We start from the raw sequence: 21,735 nt of genomic DNA on the forward strand, positions 1-21,735 counted from the left end.
ATTGTATGATATTGATTAAAATGCTACATGACTTCGAAAATTAAAAGCTGATTTAAAAAGGCATGTATGTTGCGTTAGTCTATCTTTCACAAGCCTGCGCGCGCATGGGTTAAGAGGAGGGGTGGGGAAAGGAAACGATAGGAAGAGAGGAATAGGGTGTTTGAGAGTGTAAGTGAGTTAGAGGGAGGAAGAGCGATAGAGAGAGCGGCATGCGAAAATAGGGGGTGGTGCTGAACGAACAGCTCCGAGAAAACGCGCGCTTCGGCAATAAAGTCACCATCGGATCTGGCCGTCCACCGGTGCACCCCCGGTCCTCTCTGACCAGACCAAGCGGAGCCATGAACCAGCCCAGCTCGCCGTCCTCAAGATCCACCGTCAAACTTCTGGAGCCCACCTACTCACCCTGACCATGAAGAGGCAAAACGTGAGGACCCTCGCGCTGATCATTTGCACGTTTACCTACCTGCTGGTCGGAGCGGCTGTTTTCGATGCCTTGGAGTCTAAAAAGGAGACTACCCAGAAGAGAAAGCTGGACGCGAGGAAACGGGAGCTGATGGAGAAATACAACTTGTCCAAAGTCAACTTCGATGAGCTGGAAGGGGTGGTATTGCAGCTGAAGCCGCACAAGGCAGGAGTCCAGTGGAAATTCGCAGGTTCTTTTTACTTCGCCATAACTGTGATCACGACCATAGGTAAGATGAGTTAATATAGATTCAAAAGTTAAAGGTTATCACGCAATCACACACTAAGACACGAATCATCTGTTCATTACACTTGACACCACACACAGCAGAAGGTTTTTTTTTTTACCTGAAATAACTTCAGGTTCATCTGCCAGTAAACTTTAATTTCGCTTGTTTTGAAAGAAATCAGAGTAGCCTTAGTCTGCTGCTAAGAAATACAGTGCCCTTCCCGATCTGTAGTCGTTAGTCTGTACGATAGTCCACATATTGTTTCATCAACTAGTTATAGTATATGTTGCCCATTATTATCAAATATGGAGCCATAACAACTGTGAGTGGTTTATGGGCACCCTCGGGACTAGTTGATCACATCACTTACGGGGATAAAATGTCTACTCGGTTCCATCATGCGTAAAGGGCACCCAGAGATCGCTCCATTCCACTTGCTTTAGACTTGTTGAATGACCCCTTACAGATGGACCACGAGGAGGCGATTTTTACAGTGTTTCATGCCCCTGAGAGATTAAAAAACCGTTATATTTTGGAGTTGAAATATTAATCTTGTTAGTTAAAGAAAAAAGTTTACATTTTTTAAATTAATGGCAGTGGTCCTAAATGTGCTTATGGCCAAGCGCTTCAGTTAGGAAAAACACGAGCCTCCTACGAAACATGGTCGTTTAAATGGAAAAGGGGGTATAGTCTGGCACAAAATGTAGTCTGAAAAACACTGACTTTCAGCGGAATTCAATGTCTTACCAATTCAGACAGGCTATGTCAGCACTTTGAGTCGTTGTCAGAGACTGCTTGAGCGTTTGGCCGTCACGGTGTCTGGGCACAGGTGGCAGCCATTAGACCTGTTCGCACATGTTGCCTATTGTGCATATTCGACAGTCAAAGGCCTGCTGTCGAGAGACCTGTTAATATATTGTCACCTGCTTGTCACGATCTACACTTACATTGTTGTTACAAACACAACAACTTCCGGACAATCTGTCAATCTGAGGTATTTTTAAGGACATACATAAAATAGTGTTAAATGCAACAGCTTGTTTCCAACAAAACTAAAGCATCAGGAATTTTAAAAATATATAGGAAATATATCCTGGAAATGTCAGGAATTGTCTATCAAGTTCAACAGCATCATGTAGGCCTATTCATATGCATTATTATACATAATCTACGCATATAGACATGTGCATGTTTTATTTTGATCCATTCATCGGGTGGTGAGAGAAACAACATAATCATTTTTATATATGCATATTAATATTGCACCATGGCACTTTCATGTACATGAGCCCTCTTGGACTTGAATAGGGCTTTACTTGGACTGGAGGAAAATAAACAATGACAGCGCAAGGAAGACAGGCGTTAGGTGAAGTACCGAGTCATACCAGCAAATACTCATTCTGTCTTACTTCCACTTCTATAACAAGTTTTAATTACCCTTAGCTGACAGAGCTAGCATTCTGTAGGCAGGTCCCGTTGCTTTGACCAAACATACCTTGTCCTTTTGTCTTTGATTCCATCTCCACCCCAAGTGATTGCCCACTGCAAAACCCGACAGCCACTGGGCACTTGTTCACAGCGACCTGGGGTGTAACCCTAGCACGTCGCTAGCGCTAATTGCGTGCCAACTTGATCCGTCCAGCTGAAACCGCATTCTGTAATTGTGAGAGCGGGCCAGGCGAGCTAGCTGGAGTGACAGAGCTTTTCACTCTGTCCATCAAGTATTGATGAGAACACTGCCTCCACTGACCCCCTCCCCTCACCCATACACCCACCTGGTTTGCCCAACCACTGAACCTCCTAGACCAGCCACTCTACCTGGGAGCCTAAGTCCCATGGTCTCCTCAGGCACACCCACATCCCCTACCCTTTCAGCCATTAAGTGGCTTGGAGAGTTGCACTTTATTTTGCAGGCACACACCCTGTATTCATCAGCGGGCAATTTGCAGGCTGATATCCTTGGTGAGGTACTTTACAGGCATCGTTAATCATTAATGAATGAGTTTCTTTTTTATAAGCTCTAAGAGGCAACTCATCACATCACGTTTGTTGTGGGTTAGGAACTTGAGTGGTTTAATCAACACAAAATAATGTTAAAAGAATATCACAGCTTGACAGACATGCTTCCTGCAACTGCCTGAAAAACTGTCTTGGAACCTGTTGTCTGATACTGTTTTGAAACGGCTGTCCCTCTATGAACTATTGTACCTTCAGCGAAACAATGTTCATCTTGGGGGTTGTTGATGTTGCAGGACTATTTTGTGGGAAAACGGGCCTGCGTCTCCTAACAAAAGAGCTCTGAGCGATCGAGACAGTGACGGACTCTCAAGGGATTAGCAAATGACTGACATGAAATAAGAGGAGGGGAAGAAAGAGTACATGAGAGAGGGAAAGAGCACATGAAAAACATTAGTTTCATAAAATGCAATGTTTTCTTGAGCTGAAGGGCAAGTTTTGAAGGGGGAAAATAAGAGGGCTCATGGTTGGTCGGGTGGGAGAGGGGTTACAAAAACAGAGGAGATAGGGAGGATTTAGAAGCAGAGAGAGAGAGAGGGAGAGAGAGAGAGATGTGAGAGTGTGATGAGCTTTAAAGCCCACGTGAGAATAACACCCAAGTGGAGTCTGCTAACAATGTGCCCAGAGAGGGTGTTTGGGATGATTTGACCTCTCGCTGCTTGCGCACGTGCATAAACACATCCCGGTGTTTTAGTTAGGGGGCGGGTGGTGTATGGAGAGGCGTGTGTTTGGGGGCTTTCTGAGAACGGCCAGTGCACAGTACACTGAAAATCAACAGAACCAGAACCACACTCCCCCACCATCCCACCCCTCCCCAATAAAAAAAGATTGTTCTTCCCCTTGCCTTCTCCTGGGAAAGAGGCTGTGACATGGAAGGAATTTGGGATCACGAAGAGTAAATAAAGCTGTGGACCTGCAGAGCTGACATTCCGATATCCCTGGCACGCCTGATGAAGGGGGGGTGGGGGGGGGTGCAGCCATGTGGGTCTTGGCATCAGGAGGAGAGGTTTTTGGGCTCTGCTCTGCTGGGACCTGTCAGCAGACATCCACTTTGGGTAAATGCCCCTGGCATTGCCCCCCCCTAAGCCCCGACCCCTCCCACCCCCTCCCAGCCCATTCTCACGTCACAGGGGCACAGGGCACCAACCCCCCCCCCCCCCGGTGGATGGCACAGCTGGGCAGAGACTTTCAGCAGTGGCTTACTTTCAGGAGCTTTTGTAGGTTGTTGGGGAACAGTAGGCAGCAGGCAGCAGGCAGGAATAGCAGCCGCGTCTCCCTCTGGCCTGGGTAAAGCCGTCGGCTTCCCGGCGTCTCTGCCTCTCTGATGCCACGGCTCTTAGCTCGAGTCGCTTGCTTGTTCTCGTCTTTTGACTGACGCTTTGTAGTTCCAGCAAGTGGCAGCTGCAGAGAATGGAGGCTTTTTGAGAAAAAGGCTTTAGTGCTATGGAATTGCCTCTCAAACAACAAATGACCCTGTCACTTAAAAGTGCATTACTTTACCTTTAGCAAATGGGACCATGTCCTGTCCTGAATAAATGTTATGGAAACAAGTCTGGATCCCCTTTGATGGATCTAAATAATAAGTCTAATAAGGATCTAAATAATAAGTCTGGGTCTCCTGTTCCAGTGCCAATCTATAGGAGTTTATAATAGGTTTTAGATTTATGTCAACAAATGGCAGTCAGAATAATATATTCAGTATGCTGGAGAAATATTAAACATGGCCGGCAGAAAACAGCTTTTGACAATGACACTTGGGGCTTTGTGGAGACTCTTTCACCTACCGCAGCCTACTTAGGTAATCTGACCTGCTTTTAAACTGGTTGGATCGGCCGTGCTCATAAAGCCGTTGATGAATAGCTCTGAACAGAGGCTCCAACAGGCAGAACTGAACACACATACTTACAGAACTGTGAACCAGCCGAGGTCTAGTGTGTATATACAGCCGTTAGCATACACACTTGAATGTACGTGTGCAGACACACAAACACACACACACAGACACACTGAAACAGACACAGACACACACACACGCACACACACACACACACACACACACACACACACACACACATACATACACACAGACAGATGCAGACACACACAAGGACACACTTGTTTACCTTTTGATTCATTGGACCTCATGTTATGATCAAAGATTTTTCTCATAGACTCAACATAATCTGTTGAACATAATAAATGCAAACACACAGTTGTGCGTAAGCAGGTCAGTGACAGAAGTGTTTGTGTGTGTGTCTGTGTGCGGTGCATGTGTGAGTGTGTGTGTCTGTGTGCGGTGCATGTGTGTGTGTGTGTGTCTGTGTGCGGTGCATGTGTGAGTGTGTGTGTCTGTGTGCGGTGCATGTGTGAGTGTGTGTGTCTGTGTGCGGTGCATGTGTGAGTGTGTGTGTCTGTGTGCGGTGCATGTGTGTGTGTGTGTGTGTGTGTGCTCGTGCGTGTGTGTGTGTGTGTGTGTGTGTGTGTCTGTGTGCGGTGCATGTGTGTGTGTGTGTGTGTGTGTGCGTGCGTGTTTGTGTGTGTGTGTGTGTGTGTGTCTGTGTGCGGTGCATGTGTGTGTGTGTGTGTGTTTGTGTGTGTGTGTGTGTGCACATGTCTGTCTGTCTGTGTGTGTGTGTGCGTGTGTGTGTGTGTGTGTGTGTGTGTGGTATGAGGCCGAGAGAGCCTGAGCAGAGCTACTTGTATCCCGTGTGAGTGTCAGGTCATAGCAGACTCCGAGGAGTGCTGTGGTGGGCCCTTCAGAGTCCATCAGCAATTACATCAGAAAAGAGAGAAAAGGCTCGGACAGATGAAAGGGGATTGCCTCACGGAAAGACAAGTCATCTCTTACCAGCTCATTCACTCCTATACTATACTCTCTCTCTATCTGTTTTCTCTCTCTCTCTCGATGATTCATGGTTCCTCATCTGTCTAGCTATATCCTCTGTTTCTTTTTCCTAGCAACGTTTAGCTCTTCTGTAATTGTTTTGTTATGCATAGGCTGCATAAATAGATGGAGAAATAAAGTAAATACAATAGTAAAATAAACAGACATGTATGTTATTTCACCACTCAGGGCTTATCGGTGTCGTTGGTTATATATTTCACAGAGCGCGTTTAAAAGCATTTATACCAATTGTCTTTAGGGTAGTAAAGCTGCATATCTATTGCCATGTGAGAACACGTGCACTAAAATCAATGAGGAAGAGGAAACTGAACTGATTATCAATACGCCACGTGAGTTGAAGACTCTGTTGGGCCACTGTTTGCTTGGCATGTACTCCATTGTATGGACTCATTTCAGTGAACGGTCCCAATAAACTCGTCATAAAAATGGAAGTGATCATAACAGAAGCCAACAGAGTACTTCCAAGATGAATCAAAAACTAGGAGAGAGTATCTGTGGTTACAAAAATAGACAGAAAGGGACAGTTATAACAGTTATGATTATCAAGACAGTAACATATCTTACTGAGGACAGTTACTGACACAAACCTTTTCCATCACAACTATCACATCACAACTAAAATTGTAGGAAAAGTGATGTATAGAACACCCAAAAGAAACTGTGCTCTCAAATGGTATCTAGTGTGAAAGTTTGTGGAAAAGAAACTAGAGCTGTTTTGGCTGAATGTTTACGACCATTTTGGAACCCTTTCCATCCTTTACAGCCAATAAGTGTCTCCTTCTGACTGAGTGCGGCACACAGTCTGACTCCAAGACACTTGTGGGCTAGTTTATGCAAATCCCTGACTCATGCCCAAAATGAAGAGAAAATCAATTCCAGATCTGAACTGGGGGAATGGATCCAATGGCCTAATCTAGGCGTGCACTGGGGGAATTCAGATGTGGCTGTGTCTTAAATGAACTCTTATTAGTGATCATTTTTCCTCCAAACTCTTGTTCCCCAGAAATGCACAGCCTCACTCTAACCTGTAACTCAGTCTCATAAAAACAAGCAACGCCTCATAAAAAAGCCTCTGGAACATAGCAGCTAGCAGACCAGGGGTTCAATGGGTTTGCATCAGATAAAATAACTACTGCGTTGTTTTATTTCACCTTAAAATAACAGCTTCAAACTCATTCTACTGGTGCACTGAGGGAGAACAGTGCATCTCTCATGGCCACAGTGTGCCTGGAAGGGCTGGCACAGTATTAGACTACCTCCATTTGGTGCCTGGTGCAGGAACATGATCTTGTCATGTCACTTTCCGATGCACTGGGTACCACTTTAGCCCCATAATGATTTTCCACCCCTGCATGTTGAAAAAAAACATCTAAATGTGTTTCCACAACACTGAAAATTGACGCTTAGGGGGAAAATGGCAATATTGATATTATATTGCTTCAACATCCTATCTTCATTTTGCAACTACTGCAAACACATATACAGAGAGTCTCTTTAGCGTGTCACTTGTATTTATGAGACTCTGACTCAACCGGATTATGAAGCTGACAACCTCTTCACGCTGCGTTTGACCTTAAGGAACGCACCTTGTCGGTTCTAAGAGCCGTCCGAACGCGGAACAGGGACCTTACTCAACAGGGAGGAAAGATGAGAGGTGACCTCGTATGACCTCGGTGCCATACCATACTATGCACCACTGAGCTGCTCGCTCTGCTCAGGGTCAAAGCGTGGTCGGATGACAACATGCCACCCGCTGCCCAGTCCGACCCTCAGTCACCCACACCACTGAGCACCAGGGCACAGACAGCACCAGGGCACAGGCGTCTTAATGTGGTCGGTGGGTGCACATTTGGCACAGGCACGCTCATGCACTTACACATGTAGAGGACATACAGACACCTGCACATACAGTACACACATGTCCATATTGACATGCACGTACACACACACACACACACACACACACACACACACACACACACACACACGTACACACACACACACACACACATACGTAAACACACACACACACATTCGTAAACACAGATGCGCGCACACACACACACACACACACACACACACACACATTTCATATTTTATCACAAATGCATACATTCACACTTAAACTCAATCACATATGCATAAAACTCATGCAGACATACAGTAGAGTGTCTGCAGGTGATTTACATATACATTTACATTTACAGATGTATAGATGCACTCAGGCATTCAGTCACACTCAACACACACACAGACACACAGAGACACACACACACACACACACACACACACACACACACATAGAGAAAGAGAGGCATGCTTTTTGTGATGCAACACTGGGAGTGTAATCTCTGCCATCCCCATAAAGGTCGTGTGACTTGTAGAAACACTGAATGGATTTGGGTGAGACATAAAACTACTTTTAGGGCATGGAAGCTCCATCAGATTAGGATGCGGAGGAACGAGAGGGGTTAAGATGAGAGAAGGAGAGGGGCACGAGACAGGCAGGTGTGAGGGAGTAATAGAGAGAGTGAGAGAGAGACAGAGAGAGAGATGAAAAGATGAGAGCAGTATGGTGTGAGAGACTGAGGCATGTCAATGGGGAGGTCTTGTGTGGAGGGTGGGTGTGTATGGTCATGTCGTGTGACGCGTCTCGTGTGGAGGGTGAGTGTGTATGGTCATGTCGTGTGACGCGTCTCGTGTGGAGGGTGAGTGTGTATGGTCATGTCGTGTGACGCGTCTCGTGTGGAGGGTGAGTGTGTATGGTCATGTCGTGTGACGCGTCTCGTGTGGAGGGTGAGTGTGTATGGTCATGTCGTGTGACGCGTCTCGTGTGGAGGGTGAGTGTGTATGGTCATGTCGTGTGACGCGTCTCGTGTGGAGGGTGAGTGTGTATGGTCATGTCGTGTGACGCGTCTCGTGTGGAGGGTGAGTGTGTATGGTCATGTCATGTGATGTGTCTCTCCCCTCCCCCCTTCTTTCTTTCCCTCCCTCCTTCATCTCTATTCATCATCATTTCTATCTCCCTTTCTCTCACCCTCTGTCTCTTTCTCTCTCTCTCTCTCTTCTCAGAATCTGACTTTTATAAACCATAAAACCACATAAAACCACTGGACCCTTTAATCCAAGTAAACCTACTGGAGAGAAGGAAAAAAAGAAAAAAGAAGAGATGACAGAAGTATTGCTGAAATCTCTCAAGCTGCTCAGACAACCCCCCCCCCCTTTCCTCCCCATACACTCCCCACACCCTTCCATCCCGTAAGTAGTTGCCGTGCAGATAAATAAATTATGACTTTTTGAGGGAGTCAGAAATGAAATGAAGGTCCGCACGCGGATTGCCCACACTCTCTCAGCTAGCCTTTCAAGCTGATGTCAGGACTTCATGATCTCTCTCTCTCTCTGATGTATTTTCCCCTCCCTTTCAATGAAATGATGGGCGTAGCCTTGTAACTGCGGCTCATCAAATCATATGGATTGCCCTGAGACTTGGGCCGCCTCTGTGATTTCATTGGTGGTTTAATGGACTCGATTAGCCAATGGAGATTAAAGAATCAGTGCCACAAGGCATATGAAGCCCGGAGTGCAAAACCACGCACGTGACAGTTTCGACAGGAGCAAGCCAGGTTTTTGATTAACCTCTGTAAATATCTTGGTTTAAAGGCACAATATGTAGATTGGTTTGTCTGAATGTAGTTATTTGGCAAGACTCACAGCGATGATGTAATTTCCAAGAATTCCTGTGCTTTCTGAAGATTTTTATTCTGGAATTGACATGCATTTGTTTACATTTGTTTACAAATGCACAGACAGGCAGATACAGACAGTCAGAAAGATACATACTGTATACAAACAGACATTAGTATCTGCATATAGGCAGACCTAAACCAATTAGGTTTAATGATTAAGTAGATTAAGATGGAGTGACAGAGAGATGGATATGAGGATGGAAAGAGAAGAGCCCAGAAACATAACAAATGCCTGTAAAGCGACACCGTCATGTGTCTGCAGGTAGCCTGATTGGGTGTTAATTGTTGAGGTAACCCAGAGACCAGCTCTAGGGTAAAGTTTAGGGCTACAGTCTAGAATTACCTTTCCGAAGAGATTCGCTCGGCCCCCACGACAGATATCCCAGTGTCCAGCGGACAAGCTGTCTCAGAGATGCAAATATCTAACAGTATTGATATACATCTCGGAAAGTCAAGAAGGAACCTTTTCAAAGGTCTTTGGAGAGGACGTTGTGCAACTTTCTTTTCTTAGGGGACTCTCTAAACATAGACGTGTGTGGGGCCCCTTCCCTTCACACACAGAGGTTTGGGGGACTGCTTGGGCTGGGGGGAGGTGTCAGCATAAGTGTGATCATAACAAAGTTGGACACAAGGTGACCGCACATCACAGGCCTTGAAGCATCCTTGCGCATTATAACTGTGCTCTAAAAGTTATATTGAAGGAACAGTCCATGATATCCTATTGTTGCACTTTAACTCAACAGGCAAAAAAATACACTCATCTTTTCTGAAGCCAGAAATTTTCTGAATATGACAAAAAGCATTTTGGTTTACAATCAAAAACCGCACCGTTAAGTTTTACTGATAACCATCATATATAGCATCTTTGCAAATGTACTACCAAGACTATGTTTACTCTAGACTGTGGTTTTGGCTATATTTGTGTCATCTCATGTAGAAATCAACTGCTTTACTCACTTAATCTACTATTTCAATATTAACTCATCAGTAAATCAATTATTTGTGACACAGCTCTTGCCATACTGTAGTTATAGTTTTTACAAAGATCTCTACAAATTAACATTGCTCCCTTTGTGGTGTACAGCGGAGGATGTTAAGTACAGTATTATATATAGATATATTCTACCTCCACCTCACTGTGAACTTAACTTATAACAATCAGTGCTCTGTTACAAGTCTACTTATGCCCTGTCTTTTGTTGTCTGTTGTCTGTCCTGTCCCTTGTCTGTCTTAAATGCTCTATGATCTATAATGTGTGTGTGCACTACAGTAAATGTAGCCTGTCTCAAATGTTGTTTTTATATATTTTAACACCACTTGATCCATGGTGAAACGTTGTTTCGTCTCACTATACTGTGTATATGGTTGAAATGACAATAAAACCTACTTGACTTGACTTGATATTGCCATGGGCTCATGAAAGTGTCAAAACATCAAACAATTTGGATAGAATTGTGAATTGAAACAAAATAGAAATGCTTAGCAGTACGTTTTCCTCATAGAAGTTGAGTGCAGTATGTTTGCTCTCTATTCGCTGTGTGATTTACTGTATGTCCTACACTGACACTGTATCCTAAGCAAACACTAATCGGTGTAGTTGTTGTCCCGAGTCATTTTCCAGCATGGGCATCGTTGCTAATTTTAAGTCCAACCACCTTGGGAATTCCGGCAGCATGCTGCCGGTTGAACCAGATTAATAATGCAGATCTGAGCTGATTCGCTCACTGTCTGGAGACCAGACTTCAGAGAGGCCCTGTGTCGGTCCTCAGCCTTGTCATGTCACGTCACGTCAGGTCGCCAGACCCTTGTTTGATCGACAGGCTGACACAAAAAAGCACTGATTAAGTCAACACCCACCCCCCCCACACACACACACACACACACACACACACCACACACACGCACACACACACACACCACACACACGCACACACACACACACCCCACCCATGTGTGATCGCTGTGCCTGGACTCATCAGGTGGGTCAGGTGAGCAAGAGGTCCTGGGGAAAAGGTCCATTGATCTGATTGATAAATGTGCCCTGACAACCATAGACAGTAAAAGATATCAGAGACAGAGTCATCACGTAGACGTCAATCGAGGTGGGTGAAGCAAATTTCAACCGTTTCCTGTTGGTCGACGAGGCTTTCTGCGCAGGCTCAGGGGACGTAAATGTAACGTAGGCACGTAGTCTGACTCGTGTAACTCTTGTGATAGCTGCACTGAGAGATTGGGTATGTAGCCACTTACTTCGTTACCACCATGTCTACATTACTGTTCTAAATGTCCTAGTTGTTCGTAGATAAATGTGATTTCATATAAACAGCACTCTCCACATTCATAGCCTAGGCTACTGTCAATCCATCAAAACTTCGCAGAAATGTGCTCCGACGCTTTCACCCGCTCTGGTTGTATGCTCATTACGTCACTTTAGCATTGATTTCGGAAAAAAGTTTATTACTCAGCCGTTAAGTCAGTTACGAGGTTATGACGCCAATTACACAATGTTGTATTACTCCGAAAATAGAAAAAGTTCATATAAAGGCTTAAAATGCTTCAGCTGTAACAGTCATTAACTGTGTCTGCGTGGTATAAAACCTACCAGAAGAAACCAGCTAATATCAGCAAAGCCAAAGAAGCTAAATGCTGTCAGACACTGCCTGTGTGAAGCTGAACGCTCTGGGTTTGGCTGGTGGAGATGTCTCTGCCAATAACCGGTGGGCTTGTCAGTTTAACAGACACCTCAGGGAGGTAACCCACACGGCTGTATACATATTTAATCTGAGGCCGTCTCTTAAGGTTCTCTATATTTTTCCAAAACATGTAAGACTCACAGGAAAGAAGAGTGCATCTCTGATGAATATGCTGCAGGCTGTTTGCTGTGGGAATATTCCCTTATGGATCTCCTTTCTGGTTTATAGCTTCAGATGTACAACAAAATTTACGGATGCTACACTGTAAATGAACGTGGATTTATAATTTATCCTGACATTGATTACAGACCTCCCCACCAATCTTCCCTGTCAAGAGATTTTCCTCCACGCTCCTCCCCACCCCACCCCACCCATTTGAGACTGTTAAATGTGTCTTATGAGAACCCTGGCATGATTAGTGTACACTGGTCCGTCTCATCCACTGTACTTCACAGCGTTTCAGCTCGCGTCGCCCTGGTTGTGTAACGTGTCTCGTGTCTGTCTCAGGAGCATCTCACTGGTGCGAAGGCGTGATGCCACTCACAGCAGAGCCATAGCGCTAATAGGTGAGCAAGCGTTTACCCTCCAGGCCAAGGAGGACTGCCAGCTAGCTGATGAGATGGGATTATGGGTAGACACGCTTTTGTAGTTTTCTTCCTCTCTCTCTCTCTCTCTCTCTTTCTCCCTCTCTTTCTTTTTCTTTTTTGGTGCACTTCGCCCTATGATGCTCACATAGTCCTCAGACAAGCCGAATTGCTGTTTCACCATAACTACTGTTGACATGGGGAGAGAGAGTGGAGAGAGTGAAGGACAGGGAGAGAAAGAGCGTGATGAGGTGATGACACATCAGTGCCTAAAAAGCCCGTCGTTCCTCTCTGTCCCCGTCCAACACTGCTTTTATTTATTTATAACTCGTTTTTTTAGAGGAGAGTCAGAGTGTTTGTCTCAGGGGCTGGTGGAGAGTGAGCTTGTCCTCCTAATCTAGGACAAGGATGCAGTTCAAACGCAGGTACTTCAGACCAGCCCCCGCCTCCTCTCTTCTCCTCTTTCCCTCTCTCTCTCCCTCCTTCTCCCTCTCTTCCTCTTTCTCTCCCTCCCTCTCCCTCTTCCTCTCTCTCTCTCTCTCTCTCTCTCTCTCGCTTGTCTCAGGGCAGCATATGGCAGGCCCATGGCCATTCTCTCTGCTCAGGTGAGACGGAGGTTTTGTGTTTCTGTTTTCGCCGACAGCACTGGCCTTCCATCACTGTATCCCAGACATCGGAAAAACCCGGACCAAGTACCTGACGACAAGCTAATGCTGCTGCTAACGCTTATTGCCACATTTTGTACCAACTTTAAAAGGCAACAGGTAAAAGAGCTCGATGGTGTTTTATGCCCCCAATGTTATCTTACAGGCAGCGCTGCCACCGCTGACTTAAAGGCACCTAATCCTAAACCTAACCACAACCCTAACCCCAACCCTAACCCATGGCTAACCCATGGCTAACCCTAGTAGTTTGTTAACTAGCGCAGTCACGAGTTGGGTCGCGATAGTCTGTCATTTTTAAAAAGTGGGTCCCCAGAAAAAAAGTGTCGTCAAGAAACACTGCCCTAGTGCCTTCCAGCCAGCGTTGCCTTGAAGACAACGTTGGGGCCATAAAACACCAAGAAACAGTGAAAGATGTCCATTTGTCAGCTGATTTGTGTTTAATATGGTCAGCTTGTCCAAACCAAAAGAGCTGGACGGACGTCTGGCGATATGCACCAGTTCACTGACCGTGGGTCAGCTCTATAGCGGTGATTACGGCTTTTCGGGTCTATTATGAAAAGACAGCTACGGGAGCCAGACACTCAAGTGCTGGTCATCTGGTGGCCTTTATGCTCAATCAGAGAAACTCATCACGTTAGTGTTTGTATTAGTTCTTGCATAACGAAAAGCCGTGTCCAGTGATCAGAAATTCAATTAAATAATCTCCCAAAGATGACAACAGGACTCATGCCAAATGAAAACACGAGTGAAAGTAGTAGTAGTTAGGGGTGTCACGATTCTCCAAATCCTCGATTCGATGTAATTTTCGATTTTAAAGTCACGATTCGATTCGATTTTCGATTTTTAAAAATATTACTATTAATGCATTCCTTATATGTTATTTACTCTTTTTGGCCTTTTCCTTTTCTTTTTCAGGGGGCTTTTATTTTGAAACCGCTTTGAAACCGTTCCAACCGCGAGGTTGTAATGTAAACAGAACTAACATTAGGCTAAAACAGAGACGTGAAAATAGTAAAATGAAACAACACAGAATGTTAATTTGATTGTTTCAGCACACTCCGAAGAGACCCAAGGTTAGTGTTCATGGAATATGTACTTATAAATGTGCATTTTAAGCCTTAAAGTAACTTTGGACTGTAATTAGACCATCTTTTCACTTGCTAAGTTGAGTAGGCTAAGTTAGGTTTAATTCACGTGAATGAACGAATACTTCCACACCGGTGATTTCAAAGTAGCAAGAGGGGCTTTGATTTCGGTAGGTTGATGTGTAGGCCTATATTTTAACTGGCTGCAGCCTAAAATTAGAGGAGTGTTGATGCTGCAGTTCAGCACGTGCATGTGTGTTTGTGCGTCTTGGCATACATACGTTAGACCGGCACATCCGGGAACTTGACTCGTGACAAACGTTCCCGCCCCTTTCGGGGGGAAAACAAACAACCCCTCTCATTAACTCCAACGCAAATTAGGGTCAATAAACGTAATTCGTACAGAAATCGCAGGAGTAAATAATAACAAAAAATACCACAAATCAATATGACCACTCAATACATAACCACTTTGCCGGTCGTTGACCGTGAAAGATACCTACAAAAGCTTAATTCAATTAATATAAAAAACATGTCCCTTCAGTCTCCCGAGTACGAAGTGGTGCAACAACCCCACTCAGTCATACCCGGACATTTACTCGTAGCCTATCTCATCGAGTCTCCAGGTAACTAAATTGTTTTCCTGTATTTTTGCCTTCATATTTGAATTTTAATGTAGTGTAGTTGACTCACAGGCTCAGATGTAAAGTATGTTAGTTAGATAATTCCGAGATATGATAATTTCTGTCATAGCCGTTAAGTGTTAGCCTAGATTTCTGTTTTCTTTGGTCTGATTCATTTTTGGTGTAACGTTAGTTGTTTGTCTTTTGAAGACTAATGAACGATATTATAATTTCATAAATATTTAATAACTAGGCTAATATTTATTTGCCAGCAAAGCTGTAGCCTAACCCACCTGCAACTTTTCGGCATGTCTACCGGTTCACTTTGGCTTGTTCTGAGGGAATGTTTTCCCCTCAAAAGGGGCATGGCGCAAACAACCTGCTCTGTGTGACGCGGGTCCGGTTGTAACCTAGCGTTCATGGGCTTCGTAAAAACCTTTCTCCGAGTGAAAACATAATTCCGCGTCATTCACGTCACTTAATAGGGGAGTTCGACTTGCGGCAAATCTGTGCAGATCTGACTTGATGTGATGCATGCTGGGTTGAACACAATGCATACTGGGATGGACGCAATGCATACTGGTTAGAAATTCTGTCCGACTTCTGTCAGCCGGGGAGTGACTTACCACCGTGACACAATGTCACATGGCCTTAAAATATCGCGGGAGTCTTAGCCTGCAGACAGATCTTGCAGTTGCCTTCCACGAGCTGCACGAGCTGAAACACGCCCTCATGACGTCAGTTCAAAGATGTGATAGGGCCATTTGGGAGGAATGTCCTCATGACGATTATGACTAGAGGCTCATGCTGCTTCCTTATGTTGGAATATGCGAAAATAAACAGAAATCGAAGGGATACCTTCTTATACGTGATTTCTGCAACAATGGTAGGCTAGCCTACTGAAAACGTTTGGATATTCTGTTATTTTCTGCTGTTGGCTAAATAGATAGACACACATATAAGGAAAACACTTCATATTGAATTTATGTGCTACAATGCAGGCCTGTTAACTGTATGACAACAGTGGTTTATTTAAACTACATCATACGAATTTATTTCGTCAGTCATCATGCTCATTTTAATGAGTAAGAATGAAAGTTCTGCTGTGTTTATTGCAAACAACATTCCGCGATATCTCCCGCGATGTCTCCCGCGAGTCACGTCAGGCAGACTGTAGCCTTTCTGTCCGGGATGAGCTGCCCTCTGTTGTAGCTCCTCCCGGCTAGGCTCTGAAGATTACAAGCCTAAGCAAACAAGCCTATTAGGGAGGAGCTACAACAGAGGGCAGCTCATCCCGGACAGAAAGGCTACAGTCTGCCTGACGTGACTCGCGGGAGTCGGACAGAATTTCTAACCAGTATGCATTGCGTCCATCCCAGTATGCATTGTGTTCAACCCAGCATGCATCACATCAAGTCAGATCTGCACAGATCTGCCGCAAGTCGAACTCCCCTATTGTGTGAGTCAGAGGTCGGAAACTGGGGCTAGATTTTGCTAACAGAGTTGCCCAGTTAGGGGCTCGTCATCACTTTTGTCGTCACGTTGTAGTTCGTTTGTAGTCCATGTGGCCTTTCATGTCTAACAGTTTCAATGTGAACTTGGGAATTTGCCCTTTTTATCACTTGAAAAGCTGCATATCTTTCTTTCACGAGCATCTTACACTATATTTTAAGCAAATACAGTTGTTTGTTTAGGATTAGTGAGTATATGTTTTAACCTTTGTTGTGGCATCCGTGTTTGTCACACATTCGATGGCAAAGCACTTGAACACTTGCTGTCGGAAAAACAAAGTAGCCATGGGGGCGGTCCTTGTCATTCTGAGGTGCTCTGAATGCACCATAAGTATGCTGGACGTGACATTGGGGGTGTGGCTGCATCGTCGATTCTACTTTTAAATTCGAAGTTCGAGATTGAGATGCAATTTCGATCGATTTCGAAATAAAATCGAAATCGTGACACCCTTAGTAGTAGTAGATCAGTGCTGTGTTGTTTCTCTAAACTCTTTGGTGTATAGCTTACTGGTCAATGTGGATCACAAACCTGCAAAGTCACACCAGCTTTGAAGGTAATAGTCTCTACCCAGAGTGAAAGACAAAGAGGTTTTGTCTTACATTTTTTTCGGCAAGTCAGCTCTGTTACCTATTTTAATTGTCTGTGAGGTCACACAGCATTGTGCAGTGTGCCAGCTCTGTGATATAGCCGTGATGGGGGGGTAATATAGGCTTACCGCCAGGCCCTCGTGCCCATCCATGCGCCACGGTGTCATGAAGCGTCGGGTAACCTCTCTGCGGAGGCAGGTGCTCGGCACTCACTGTGCCAAAACACCCAACGCTGTCTCTGCGTCAGATGGGACTACCACCTCCAGTTAGCCCTCTGGGGCTTTTTGATCGCTGTCATGGATGAATTATACATGATGAAGGAATGGAGAAGGATGATGATGAGGATGATGATGATGTTGCTATGATGATGATGAAAACTATGATTATGATGATGATGGCTATGATGATGATGATGATGATAACTATGATTATGATGATAGTTATGATGATGATGATGGATGTGGTGGTGCTGATGTTGCTAATGATGTTGATAAAGAGGAGGCTGAGGCAGTAGGAACTGAATGGAAATGTATCTTGGTCTTCCTTTCCTCTCCTTTCTCCTGCATACTTTTTCTTTCAAGCACAATGGGCTCACTTCAGTTGTTTTTTCCCTTGGCTGGCAGACAGGAGAAGTAAAGTGATCCATGCATTGGCCCTGGTGCCCACTTCCCTCTCTCTCTTTATCTCTCTCTCTCTCTCTCTCTCTCTCTCACACTCTCTCTCTCTCTCTCTCTCAACAGTGACCTGGCAGATGTCTGTTGCATCTGCCTGCTGTGGAGCGTGGCACCCTGTGTGGCCTGTGCCACCGTGTGACCATGTGTGCCATCCCTCTTTGCCCGTTTGCATGGTATTCATTATCTAAGAACCAAGGGGCCAGCGGATGGAATCTGCTGTCTGCATGTCTCTCTGGAACTGGATGACCAAGGGAGAGTCAGTCAGACAGACAGAGAGAGAGAGAGAGAGAGAGAGAAAGAGAGAGATTGAGATTTCTTGAAGAGGATGAATAGATAGAAAGAGATAGAGAGATGGTGCTCTTAGAGAGTAATAGATCCAGAACAAAGAGGAGAGAAGGAGTCTGATCATTCAAGTAAGAAATGGCATTGGGTGGGGGTGTGGGTGGAGAGTAAAATTGAAAGCTGGAGTGCAAAATATAAGGAGAGAGATTGAGGCAGAATGAAAGAGATATGGAAAATTGGAGTGTGAGGGGGTTGGCTTGGAATGAGAGGAGCCGGCTATTTTTAAATGAAAGCATTCATCTGAGTAAATAGTCACTGGCTAAACTTGAGAATTGCCAGCAATCAGCAGAGTCAAATCAAAATCAGTCTCCAAAACATCTCTATCAGCTGTGGAATAGTTTCAAAACCCTTGTGTTATGTTTTTGGAAGCCGTGTGTGTGTGTGTGTGTGTGTGTGTGTGTGTGTGTGTGTGTGTGTGTGTGTGTGTGTGTGTGTGTGTGTGTGTGTGGAACCTTTCACTGGTCTTCAATGTCCTCGTTGCACATTATCTGCTACATCTACCAGAGAGATCACATTGTGGTTCCTGGGTTTTTTGGGAGCATTAACAAGAACATTTATGTGATGAAAACAGTCCTGTGCTGCTCATACCATATAGGATAAATTGATAGAATAAATATGTGTGTTCTTGTGGATATACATTTACAAAAACGCATGCACACACACACACACACACACACACACACACACACACAGAGGATGGTATCAGCACAGTTCCCCTAACGGAAATGTCAGTGTCATTTGAGTGCCCAGGCTTAAAGGCTTGTAAAGAAACCTTTTTGTAAATAAGCAATGACAACAAAATTAAACCTTCCTCTTTGACTGATTAAGTACCTCAAGAAACAGCAAAAATGCAAAGTGCCAGAGTGTCCCTTGCTATTTCTACATACTAGGTATTACATTATATTTCGTATGAAAGAATGAAGCATCATTCAAAACTAATAATAAAAAGGTAAAAGGTTACTATGCTGTAAATTATCTTGTGCAGGTTAAGCAGCAATCTGTAAAAAGACATTGGTGGCCTTCTGAGAAAAGCATACATAAGCCTTATTCGGACAGGATTAGTTTTACGTAGAGACGTGGGGTAAAGTAATTACCAGCGGTTTTAGTCCCGTCCGAATGTGCCATGCCAGTAATTATTATGCACAATGTCAGTAGAAATGATGGTGACTTTTACCTTTTATGAAATGGTCCGGAAAAAATACCTTGGGTAACATTAATGCAGTGCGAATACAACCTTCTGTAAAAATGTATGTAGATATACCGTCATATCCTGTTTAAACATAGTTTTCTACAGTTTTTTGAGCATGGAGACACTTGAAAACCCTATTCGATTGGGATTAGTTTTACGTGGAGACGTGGGGTAAAGTAATTTTACCTCAAAATGTCTGTAATATTTAATCCCGTGCAAACGTCCTGTGGTAAAATTACTTTACCCCACGTCTCCGCGTAAAACTAATCCCGTACGAGTAGGGCTACAGTATCCATCCGTCCATCAGTAAAGAGTAAAATTGCCCACCATGATACCATGTTTTTGCGCTACTTTGCCCATTCCTATGTCACATATTGCCACATCAGCGTATATCGGTAGGCAATTACATTTTCCAACCTAATTTCATTTACTTCCCCAGGGACAGTTTAGAGAGTGCAATTTTGGACGTAGTATTTGAGTGCTCAGCGGTTTTTGAACATCAGGACGCCTGACCTCTGTCTCTCCTAAGCTGCACAAATACGGCCATAAACCGTAACTCTCCCCTTTGCCAATATATCGACGATGCCCTCGCACATCGTGTGACCTCAGCAGTTAAGCAAAAATACCATACAGGCTGGTGCCCAAGCACATAAATACCCCAGTCGATAGCCACTGTTGACATCCTGAATATTCATAAAACCCCCATGTCCCTGCGGAGCCCCAAAAATATGGCATCTCATCTGTAAAGTGCATTAGGATAGATTTTGGCGTTAGGGGCCAGTCTGTGTGAAATTGCTGCCAACTCTGAGCCGTCGATCACAGGCAGGCGACCGTGTGTGAGATACAGCCCTGTTGCGTTGCGCTCCTCTCACATACCCTGACCCCGCTGGCTGCTCTGCATAAGAACATAGCCTGTGTGTGTGTGTGTGTCTAAATAAAGCACTGCCCATATAAATATAAAGGAGAAATGTGTGTATGCCCAGGAGCCAATAGTACAAGACTGCCCTTTTGGAGGTGTGTGGGAGGATGCTTGTGTGTGTGTGTGTGTGTGTGTGTGTGTGTGTGTGTGTGTGTGTGTGTGTGTGTGTGTGTGTGTGTGTGTGTGTGTGTGCATGCTGTGTAATGTAGGCTGCGTGGGTGGGTGGGTACATGTGTGTTCTGTGTGTGTCTTCATGTGTGTTATCTATGCGTGCACTTGTACACATGTATATGTGTATCTATGCATACGTGCTGGCATGATGCATGTGGGTGTTTGCGTATGTGTGTTTTAATGCCTACACAATGTGAAGATTTGTGTATACACTGATACATACATTTGTATTTGCAGTTTTTTTGTGTTATGTTTTATACATTGAGTATTCATATGAGTCTGTGTATCTTCATCTATGCTTTTTATTGGAACTCTAATATCTTTGCATCTGTGTGTGTGTGTGTGTGTGTTGTGTGTGTGTGAAAGAGAGAGAGAGTCTGTCTGAGAGAGAGTCTGTGTGTGTGTGTTAAATGTGCATAAAAGCCTCTTGTAAGCAGATGCTGTGCCAAAAGGCTCTCTCTGTCTCTGTTTCCCTGCGTACAGGCTGAAATACTCGTAAGTGGCTAATGGCACCACTTAAAGGTCTGATTGAGAAGCTTTAAAGTCGTCTAATAAGTATGATACTAGGGGCCATTACATAACCAAATGATAATACCAAAGTCTTCCAAAGCTACTTCAGAATTCTTTATTATGCAATGAGTGGCCAGTTCATTCTCTCTGTGGACAAACACCTAACAAATATACGACCTGTTATCAAGTCAAGTCAAGTCAACTTTATTTATATAGCGCATTTCATACACAGAGGTCATTCAATGTGCTTTACATAAACAAAAGCAAACAGGAATAGCTGATAAAAGCATAGAAGGGCAATAGTCAAAGAATAGTTTAAAAAGTAAAGAATAATAATAAAATAATAATAATAATAAGAAAACATAAAACACATAAGGTGATAGTACATAAAAGCATAAAAGGGCAATCATTTAAAAGTGTTTAAAAAGTAATAATTAAAACATAAAAAACAACATAGAAACGTATTTTAGTAGAAAGACTTTCCCAGATTTAGAAATGTAAAAAATAAGTGATCAGTTAGCATCTGACAAAAGTTTGGTCTTTAGTCTAGATTTGAAACTGGCTATCTATCAATCTACATTGTGCTTTGGATGTTTCTGTGTATGATATTATTCATATGCAGCCATCAATATGGTGTTTGGCACTGTAAATGAAGCACACATGCATGTTTAATTGAAAATCTGGCAAAGTTACTCAGTGAATACGCAAATGGTCCATGAGAAATCTTTACAGGTACTGTTGACAAAACTTGGCCACTTTATATACATTGTTATGTAAAGATATGTTATGCTGTATGTGAGATTTATACTGTATGTCTTAGTT

The 21,735-nt window shown here is 44.1% G+C and overlaps 1 protein-coding gene across 2 annotated transcripts in view; it reads left to right on the top strand.

Moving 5' to 3' along the window:
• The first annotated feature begins 403 nt into the window (after positions 1 to 403).
• The window catches only part of kcnk3a (potassium channel, subfamily K, member 3a), a 36,597-nt gene continuing 15,265 nt past the window's right edge, over positions 404 to 21,735 (top strand). For both annotated transcript variants that reach the window (XM_076272278.1, XM_076272279.1), the window contains exon 1: positions 404 to 692. In XM_076272278.1, the coding sequence (XP_076128393.1) occupies positions 410 to 692 (283 nt within the window). In that variant the 5' untranslated portion in view covers positions 404 to 409. The remainder of the gene's footprint in view (positions 693 to 21,735) is intronic.

Source organism: Alosa pseudoharengus, unplaced genomic scaffold, assembly GCF_046254945.1.
Source record: "Alosa pseudoharengus isolate Yale_2024_CS ecotype anadromous, Long Island Sound unplaced genomic scaffold, YU_APseudo_1.1 YU_APseudo_1.1_scf_7, whole genome shotgun sequence".
NCBI classification, from domain to species: Eukaryota; Metazoa; Chordata; class Actinopteri; order Clupeiformes; family Clupeidae; genus Alosa; species Alosa pseudoharengus.